The sequence below is a fragment of the Aulostomus chinensis genome, chromosome 15 (assembly GCF_037954235.1).
Source record: "Aulostomus chinensis isolate RoL2024-O1b breed Wild chromosome 15, RoL_Achi_v1.0, whole genome shotgun sequence".
Taxonomy (NCBI): domain Eukaryota; kingdom Metazoa; phylum Chordata; class Actinopteri; order Syngnathiformes; family Aulostomidae; genus Aulostomus; species Aulostomus chinensis.
Window position 1 is genome coordinate 11786923 of NC_141334.1, and position 10578 is coordinate 11797500.

The following is a 10578-nucleotide window of genomic DNA, read 5'->3' on the forward strand; positions in this document are numbered from 1 at the left end:
GGCGCCAAAGAAAAGTTTAAAATCCCTCTTAAATTTCACGTTGAAAGTCAACTCATATCTATATCTAAATATCTCTGTATTAATATATTATTAAGCACGAGTACAGCGTATATTACATACACTGACAAGTCATGCAGATATGTCTATTATTGTGCATTGGGCAAATCCCAAAAAATAATTCATAAGTGTAAAATTATGTGACAGTCACGGTTCTTGACATGCACCGCCTCTTCAAGCTCGTCTCCTCCTGGATTTGAAACATCACAAAGAATGTGCTACACATTTGTTAAGGCATCAAACGAGAAAGAGACTTTCTCAGATGATTTATTGTACATATGAGTATTTATACATTTATTTCAAAAGTAAACCATATGATTTGGCAAAACATTTAGCAATAATTAAACAGAATTCCCTTCATTTTCATTTAAAGGAATATCTAATGTAACCATCGCAAAAGGAAAAAAAAAAAAAAACAGTAAAAAACTGGATGACCGGATTCTACATTTGAACTTTACAGGGTTTTTTTTTTTGTTTATTTTGGGGAACAAAATAAAATAGGTTTATAATTTGAACAGAGAACCAGAAAGTTTCAGGAAGTACAAAAATGATTAATTCTACAAATTTGAGTCGTTTAAACTGTGCAGGTGCTCAAATGACCAAAATTGCCGAAATAACTTATAGTTGCGGTTCTCCTATGAAAGGTTACATTACAGGTCGAGCTGTACTGTCGCCAAGGCAACATCCCGCATCTCTCGTTGTATGACTGCATGAATTTGATCCTAAGTCACTCGTGGTAAACATCATGAGCAAAGAAGCTGCTGCTGCTGCTGCTGCTGATCCTGAAGATCCCAAGTTTCAGTTGCACTACTCATGTAAACATTGAAGACACTTCCAGGGCAACATAACCAAACACAGACGCTCCAAGTTATACACAAACGTCATCAGGCATTCAAAAATAACAAAAATGCCTCTTCTTCAATTTACAAATAATTTACTGCAATATCAACACTGTTGTACATATACACATCTCAATTATACATATTCATACTTATAAATAGCTACTTTGCCGTAAGAATAATTATAATGTTAAAATGGAGGGGAAAAGAGAATATATATATCTTTAAGTGTTATATACTTTACTGGATTTTAATATGTGAAAATAAGGTTTTTCAATTCATTGTAAAATTTAACCAGGATCAGATTTGCAATCGTAGCAATGGAAATGATTGTGTTTTAAAAGGCGGGTCAAATAAAGGAGAGCAACTATACCATTTTTCCAAAATGATCATTTTAAAAAAACAAAAAAGTTAACCAGTATTGTTTTTGTTTGTTTTGTTTTTATAAAAAAAAGAGAAGCTTAACATTACAAGCTACAACTGCAAAGACACAGCAGCCAGCACTGTGAAAGTCCACTATCATTTAACATCAGTGTCGCCTTTTCTATCAGAATCAGTGTATTAAGTATCTCAACTGCAACTTTAAAAATATTTAAAGTACTGAGGATCCAAGTTTCTGTCAAATTATTGTAACCCAATTAAAAAATCCTCCTTTAGAACTAATCCCTGCCTCTGTATCTCAGATTACTTTGCCTAATGCGCTATTTTTTGGGGGTTGGTTTATTTATTTTGGTATAAAAGCAGCTTATGTGGCACACTTTCATTTATAATCGGGCCACTCGGCGATGTTCAGCTACAGCTCCCTGCTGGGCCATGTGCAGGTGCGACCATCTTGTTGTGCAGCTGTAATTATATCACAGAGGAGCCGGGAGGGTTGCACTGTAGTGTGCAAGTTCCCGTTAGAGCAGCATTTTAACATCACATATGTAAGACTTGGCAGGTATCCATGCATTTGCAGTTAAGAGAATGCAGATTATTAGCTAGCAGGCTGTATTCATCACTAACTGGGTTGTCAGAATGATGTAGATTTAGAGAAATTAGAGAGAAAACATGACTGTACTAAAAAGCTGATAGCACATGGAGTCCTACTGCTAGCAATGTGACACTCATTATGGTCTCCCAGTCTCTTTGAACCTCCTGCTAACCTGTTTCATGTCTCAAACATGATACTGACGGCGCCACCCCCCCCCCCCCCATACACACCAATATAGCTGAACCATCACAGCAGTTCAAACCTGAGCCAAACACAGAAATAATACAACATGGCTTCAGAGGTCCTGTTTTTGAATGTGACTTCGCACTATTTGTCAGTGTTCTACCCAGCAGTTTTAGGTCAAAGTTATGTATCATTACTTTTCAATTCTGACTGGGAATCGTCCTGTCAAAGATGCTGTTAACACAGACAGACGGCGCAGGGGCAGGTCGCCATGTATGCAGCATGGTTTAAAGCCTTCTATAATTCTCCGTCACCCTCATCCCTGGTTTCGATGCCATTGTTGAGGAAGGCTTCCTTTTCTGGCGTGGTGCTTGAATCGTCGTCGCACTTGAAGCCGTCCATCTCTGTGTCTAAAGGCAGGTGCCCCCCACCTGCCTCGGCGCTGTGACGGATGCCGTAGCAGAAGTAGATGATGAAACCTGAGCAAACCAGCAAGACATAGCGTTAGCATGTTAAGTCATTAAAAATCAAATAAAAAATTTAAAAATCAAGTTTTAGTCAAACCCAAATCAGCGTTTTCTAACATAATGAGTACACTGTGTTAAAGCCAAGAAAGAAAGAAAGGTGTCAGGTGAAAGCATTTCCTCCTCATTTTAGGGATCAAGGTTATTTTCTACGACTTTTAGTACAGGACAAATCCCTGGAAACCCAAGAGTGTTGATGCAGTCCACCAACCCAGAACCATCCAGAATGCAAATCGCATCCATGTTCCTCTGTCCAGCTGCATCATCAGGTAGACATTGACAAACATGCTGATCACTGGAATGAAGGGCAGCAGTGGAACCTAAAACCAAAAAGGCGCAATATCATAGAGGAGACAAATGATAAGTTCAGTTCAGGAGATATTAAAAAGGCAGATATCTTAAAACGGGAGCTCTATGAGGGATGGAACCTTGAAAGAGAGCTTCGTCTTGCTCTCAGGTTGTCTCCAGATGACAAAAGTTAGGATGAGACACACCACAAAGATGACGGTCAGGGCTATGACGTTCCATGAGGCACTGCCCCCCTGCACTGCCAGCGTGCTGAAGACCAGGATCAACAGTCCTGCAGAGCAAAGAGGGTCAAGGTATCAACATCATTTATTATCTTTGTGTCTGCTTCTTCCCAGAAAGAACTTTCAATCTCACAATGTTCGATTTATTGTAGCTTGTGGGTGCGATCACATACCCATGAGAGAGGCACACATGTTCACTGTGAAGCCAGACAGGGTGGACGGCTCAGGGCTGTCTGGGAAGAACATCGTCCTGAAGCTGAACCTCTCCTCCACGCCAGGAAGGATGCCCATACTAGGAACACTGATGCCGTCGCTCAGCTCCACCTCATCCTGGCTATTGGCCATCTGATACATTGAACTGGGCTGCTCGGGCTGGTACCTGATACACATATGGAGCTCTTTTACTACGGCGACATTACCCTTGACAATAGTTTTAAGAGTGGTTATAATTGAGAACATATTGCATAAGAGTATTAGTGCACAATCATCCAGCAAATAAGTAACATCCATGGCCACATTTTCAGCAGTTTACGTAGATCATAATATGTCCGGCAGTATAAAAATAATGGAGTGTGAGATTGATTTCAGTTGGAAAGCTGGGCTGAAAGAGATTTAATCACACTCTACAGCAGGATACCGCAAAGATGAGCTGGGGGAGAAAAAAAAAAGATTCATTCATTTCTTATAATTTGATTACATATTTTAATGAATATAGTGAGGGAAAAATGACAATCTGTCAGACAAAAACAAACAAAAACAAGAAACTAAGCAAACAAAAAAAACCTGGCATGTTGATCACAAATCAACAATTCCCCTCATTTTCTTGGTCAACCACAGATGCCACTTGCAAATGCATGAACAGCTTTGGAAGTCTCCTCTGGGTGTCTTTGTGCTCACAGCAGGAACAATCACATGTTGGTGGCACCACCAGAAAAAAAGGCTTAATTGAAATTTGTCTCCCTTTAAGACATCACAAAAGAGAGACAAATCTCGATTAAGGCTTTTTTTTCAACTTGGAGCAACCACAAAAAGAAAAAGGATGGTCTTTTCTCACATTCTGGGGGTCTTAAGTTGAAAACCCACAATGGAGGACATTTAGATGAAAACATGGAACAATCCCCAGTCATCAATTTCATTGTTGCAAATAAAGGAGAGTCACATTGCCATGAGGGCTCATGAAAAGTACACACACAGTGTTCCCTGTTCAATCCTGTCTGCCTCTCCTCAACTGACCTGAGCACCAGAACACAGGCAGCCACTAATGTGTAAGCCAGCAGCGTCCCTATTGACATCAGGTCCACCAGGTCCTTCAGGTCAAACAGAAAGGCCATGATAGCTTCAATGAGCAAAAAAAGGAGAAAAGAGAGAGAGAAAAGTGAGTGTACTATGCAGTGTGTTTTCAAGATGACTCTCAATAAACCTGTCTAGGGATTACATCTCGTTTAGCATTGTCTTACCCCATGCTAGTTAGCGAATAAGCTAAACTTATACAGTTGGAAATGGTGATCTTCATATAAGCATGTTAGTAATTTCTATGCTCATGTGACAATGCTGTCATGGAAATTAGCTGAACACATACCTGCATATTGGAGCATTTGTGGTTCAGTGAAAGTCGATTAAGAAAAGTGTCTTTTGCTTAACACTGATTCACCTTCATACATGTCTATTTTGAATCCAAACAAATAGCTTGTCATTAATTTTCGATACATATAACGTGCCGGTAAATTCTGATGGGGTTTTTCGGTTTATTTTTCTCTGTGAAACATGTTTCAGTTAATGTTTGTTCATGAAAAATTTCAAAAGGTCATGAAAAATCATGGAAATTTATTGGCAAAACGATGTGTGAACCCTGGTCATAGCAGGTTAAACACAGATCTAGCTGATTAAATGATCTATGGTCCCATTCTATGAACTGATTACCAGACCCATGATTATCCTGTACTGACACCTCAAAAGGCTGATGTAAAAATTACAGATAGGGAGTCGTTAGTGGCATAAAACTCACACGAAATAGAACAAGTAACAACAACTTCTGCTCAAATTACAGGAGAGCTGCTTTGACAAGAAAGAAAATAATCTGTTAACTCCCAAAATGATGAGAAACATCTCACAAATCAAGAATGCGTTGTCTTTATGTACGTAACTTTCCCTGAATTTGCATCAAAGGATTTTTCTGCTGGCAAAGAGGTTATGGTCTCGTACTTGTTCTTCATTTTGCCTTCTCTTGATTTTCTGCCCCCCCCCCCCCCTTTCAGTGCCTGCTGTCCTTCTATTTCCTATTGATCTTACCAGACATTACCCCGGCGGCCAGAGTGGACGTTATGGGGGCTTTCCTCTCACTGACGTGGGCCAGGAAAGAGAAGAGGAGCCCATCCCGAGCCATGGCGAAGATGATACGGGGTAGAGGGAACATGGAACCCAACAGACTGGGGTAATGGGTGGTGGGGGAGGAAAACATTAGATTGGGGTGAGAGGAGTAGGACACAGGCACAAGGAGGGGGTAGGAGAATCAAGAGAGGTCAGAAGGGAAGAATTAGTGAAAGGAGACAAACAAGGTAGCAAGGCAGGAGTTACGCTGTGAACAGATCTGCAACAGATTACAAGACTTGCAGACAACTAGTAAGAGCATGCTGGATGTCCCGAAGCTAAGAAGCCAGGCGAGACAATTATACAATTAGCCCCTCATGAAATACAAATCTATAATTCCACATGCATTTTGTTATATTTAGTTCCTTACTTCCAAGATGAAAGATGCTAATTCCTTAAGTTTCCTAAAGTTTATTAAAAGAAATATAGCTGCTGTTAGAGGAACAACAAATTAGAGAAATTACAACCATATAAGTCAGGGTTAGTGATGCCCTTTTCACGTTTGAGTACTGGTTCAGGGTTAAAACAGAATCTCTACGTCATTTACAACTTGGCACAGCTCAGCGTAGCAGCATAAAAAGAAGTTTCAATAAACATGTACGCTGCTTTTAAACATGCGTGTTAGTGTCTCACCTGCCCCTATGCCAGAGGTGAGGGTTGCAGTTAGCGGGATTTTGGTGCAGGGGCTGATGTTGGCCATGACCTTGAAAAGCAGCCCATCGTCAGCCATAGCCCAGATCACACGGGCATGGGGAACATAGCACCCAGCAGGCTACCCGGGGGGTGGGGGGTTAGAGTATTTACATAGACACTCATAAGAATGCCACAGAGAAATATACATGAACATATATAACTTTACAGTAAAGAGACAGCAATTCAAATATCATAATGCAGTATATTAAGTATTACAGACAAGATATGAGTGACAGTGGCAGGCAGGCAACTATAATGCATATCAACCTGAGTGCATTTTTTCCTAAAGTCACAATCTTTATCTGCTGTAGCAATTTATAGTTTTGACAGGGCCAGTGTGTAGGGTGTAGTGGTACCTGGCAGTTAGAGCAGGGAAGTAATAACTCAGTTTAGATACTTACTTCTTTATTCCCACTGTCTTCATGGCTTAGTTTTGTGGAAGTCCGAGGCACGTCATATTATCAAAAGCTGTCTGAGGCACATGCAGACCTGACTTTCACAGCCGTCGCCACCCACTGGGTGTAACTTTGATTGCTTTGGGTTTTAATTTCAATAAATGAATCAAAATGATGTTGAAGTACGCTGTTAAAATGATGAGCACTATTCTCGCGTTGTCATGACTACGTAAAACGACATGCATGCTTGGTTTCTTGACGGACTCCAGATCCTTTGAATGTAGATTAAAAAGGGCTCCTTCTAAGATAATGAATTCTCATTTTCAGGTACATTTTCACTAACAAAAATATAGTTATGAATGCTATATTAAAAAGCCCAGAATGGTCACCGTAAATAAACTTGATGATTCTGCATTAATATTTCGTACAATTTTCAGTCAAACAATGTTCATTCACGGTATGTGCAAAACAAAATATATACGTCCAAGAAAAAAAAATTGATAAAACATAAGAATACAGCTTCATGTGGCCTTCAGTGACTTAATTATAACATAACAACACCCACTGGCTGATGGTACAATATTCTTAGCTGTGCTCTTATTCTAAGTTAAGGGATCAAATGCCATCTAAAATTATAAATACACTCACATGGCAAGTGTGTGTGTGTGTGTGTGTGTGTTAGAGAGACAGAGAGAGGGAGAGAGACAGAGAACGAGAACGAGCACATGCATTTAAAACTTTTAACACATCCATGCACAAGAGTGTGAGTGCTTACCTGGTGGATAGAGCACAAAGAGAGCCTACAGCCACGGCGTACTTGGCTCCTCCCCAGCCAACATATTTAAAAGCGACAGGCAGGGGGCTGTTGCTGTCCAGCAGGTAGTATGGCATCATCAGGGTGAGCGCGGCCGAAACGCCGAAGTACGCTACAAAGCAGATGAGCAGCGAGGACACGATGCCAATAGGGATGGCTCTCTGGGGGTTCTTCACCTCTTCACCTAAGACAAGCAGAGCAAACAGATAGAGACAAAGCCTTTAGTGGAATTTTGCAAAAAAACAAGAAGTCCAACAACCCATAATTTCTCAACTCACTGTTTAAAGAGTGAAAGGATTATATCAAGGTCTGTTGAATTCATCATGATAACTAAAGATCCCTCCCAACGACACATTTTTTTTGGACAAATTAACACTGGATTAACTCTCGAAGGCCAAAATAGCATTCGACCTAACCTGTCTAAAAACTTAAAGTGGCTGTCTTGTCCATTCACATTAAAAGTCAGGGGAAGCAGAGTTTCTGTTATCAAATGGTGTCACACGTCTCTGGTTCTGACTAGAGCAACGTTATTTTCTGAAGCACTGACTTGACATGCGTTCTTCTGAGCAGATCAGCAATTTGTGTAGATGCTTAGTTCACATTTTGTTAACTGGTTGAAAATGTGATGCTTCCTTTGGGTCTGCATTGCACCAAGACATTATCTACACTAAGGCTGAGCAATATGATAAAATCGCAACGTGGCCACATCATCCAAATTGCGGGAGGTGCAATATTTGCTAGATGTGTGCTAACACACCATTCTACAAGGCGTATTGTGGTGCTGCAGTGCCTGCATATGGTATTCTACAGAGTTAAGAAAACAGCCTTGATTAGTGTCAGATCGCCTCAAAATTCACACCACTATCATGTTCATATGTTTTTTTTTAAAAATAAGACGAGATTAATAAGTCAAGAGTGACAATTCCTTCTCACATCGCGACTCGTATCAAAATTGTAATACCAGTTAAAATAACTACAATTTGATATTTCTCTGTATCTGTGCACCATATGTTAAGGTCATTTGAGGCACCAACCAGCATTTGCTCTGGAAACGTGACAATACAAAACAAGATGAAGTAGGTGGTGTGGACAAACCAACGCTGGTGATCATGTGACCAAACAATGGTACACAACAGCGGAGGCTTTGCTATTCCTTCTTTTTAAAGAATCAGTAGATAATGTTAGAGCAAAAACATGACAGCCAGGGGACTGACCTCTTCAGCAATTGTGGCTATTATTTATTTTGCATTTGTTCTTTGCTAATTCAGTAATCAGTTTTAAAGATTTCTAACAGATGGTGCCAACGTTTTGCAACAATATGACATCATGTACAGACTTTGTCTCAACTTCCACTGCTTTGCCCTCCAGCATCCTTGATTCACCACCATCAGATTACTAAAACTGCTCTGGTTGCATCGCTTATGCAGGAGATGACAATTTCTAATGTCTCAAATTATCATTTGTGCAACAGCTTTTACATCTTTCACTTTGCAAATTCCCCTGCAAAGCTTTAACAGAATTTGAATACATCATTCAATTCTTAATGGCTCTGTTGGCTGACTTCCAGTAAACGTGGAAAACTTTTGCTTGGTAACAAATCTAACAAGGAGCTTATTTTGCCCCCAACTCTTCAACTGCAGCCGATTATGCAACCGCTCAGGCGAACACTTGGGTCTTGTTCTGCAGTGAAATCACATCGCAATGACGGGGTGTGCACAACACCGTCTCTGGATTCCTTCCTCCACCACATTCACGACGAGTGATAGTTACTGATTGACCCAGATTATTGCTGCCTATGTTTGTGAATGTTTTAAAACTGGGGGGATGGGGTACTATGACGGTCCATGTCAAATTAACTCTACATAGCCAAAATACACAAACACACACATAGATGATATAACGGCTAATGGATTCCTGAGTCTGTGTGTGTCTGTGTGTGTGTGTGTGTTTCTGTGTGTGTGTGTCTGTGTGTGTGTGTGTGTAGGGGAGGCTGACATGCCCCCACAAGGCAAAGTCAAGCCATCGGTCAGAATTTAACTCTAGCCAATTGGAACTCAGGAATTGTAGGGGTGTGAACAGATGGAGCAAGCAGGAGGAGAACTCACTATTACAAAGAAGAACCTTGTAAGGAGTGAGCAGATTAGAACCTACAAACACGATGATATACACCCATTCACAGAAAAAGAGCAGCAAAAAATAAGGGGACCATCTCCCCCACTCAACCTCATGTTACAGCTTCCCCCTCTAACCTGCGTCACACTGCTCAGAACTTTGCCAAAAAGCAGAATTGGGCCAAATACACCAAAACTAGATCTGTTCTTGCTGCTCTGCCCCCTCTTATGTAAAACTCCTGAATGTTTGGACAAGCTTTGGATAGAAATGAGCCAAACTCAGATCCAGTTACAGCCCCCTCCCAAAAATGGACTTATGCCCCTGGGGCAGTAGGAGGGAAATGGGAAGGAGGAGAAGGGCCAAATATTTCGTCCCACACTGACCTGTGGTGGCTATGCAGTCAAATCCGACGAAGGCATAGAAACAAGTCGCCGCTCCGGACAGGACGCCGGTGAAACCAAATGGCATGAAGCCACCCTGTCCTAAACTCTCTTTGGTGGGAAGGATCTCTGTAATGCTGGACAGAGGAAGAGAATATTTACCAGTTGGATAAATCTGTCTTGCACAATTTAGTTATTAAAAGACGAGAACAGTATGAACATCCTTACTTGAGGCTGGAATTACTGGTGTTGCTAGCCTGCAGGATTTCTTCTGGGTCTATCTGCCAGTTCTTTAGCGTGCCTTTGACCAGACCGGAGACCACCATGAACAACAAGACAAGGACGTTGATGCACGTGAAAATCTTGTTCACCATGGCTGACTCTTTGACCCCAAATGCCAGCAGACCTTACACATGAAGAAGATGTAGGACAAAATATAAGCTTGAGGAAGAGATGCAGAGGGAAAGGACAAAAATGAAAGGAGAGAAGATAAAGTATGCACAAAGTACAATAATGTTTTCTTGCCTGTAAGGGTGATGATGATAACGACAGCAAACACATCAGGATATTCTGCCAATACACCAGGTGCATTCATGTGCATGTTTTCCCTGCAGAACTGCTCGATGCGCTTCCCTATCAACTCGTCGAAGGTAGCGCTCCATGCACGGGCCACACTGGAGGTACCTGAGTAAGAGAAGTATCTATTGAGGC

At 41.0% G+C, this 10578-nt stretch overlaps 1 protein-coding gene across 1 annotated transcript in view; it reads right to left on the reverse strand.

Moving 5' to 3' along the window:
• Window positions 1-335: 335 nt before the first annotated feature.
• Window positions 336-10578, reverse strand: part of slc7a1a (solute carrier family 7 member 1a) — a 19478-nt gene continuing 9235 nt past the window's right edge. The window contains exons 4-13 of the mRNA XM_086226628.1: window positions 10393-10551; window positions 10096-10273; window positions 9871-10004; window positions 7337-7559; window positions 5396-5532; window positions 4340-4442; window positions 3280-3485; window positions 3005-3156; window positions 2788-2896; window positions 336-2531 (exon numbers count right to left, since the gene is read on the reverse strand). Of these exons, the coding sequence (XP_086082754.1) occupies window positions 2350-2531; window positions 2788-2896; window positions 3005-3156; window positions 3280-3485; window positions 4340-4442; window positions 5396-5532; window positions 7337-7559; window positions 9871-10004; window positions 10096-10273; window positions 10393-10551 (1583 nt within the window). The 3' untranslated portion in view covers window positions 336-2349. The remainder of the gene's footprint in view (window positions 2532-2787; window positions 2897-3004; window positions 3157-3279; window positions 3486-4339; window positions 4443-5395; window positions 5533-7336; window positions 7560-9870; window positions 10005-10095; window positions 10274-10392; window positions 10552-10578) is intronic.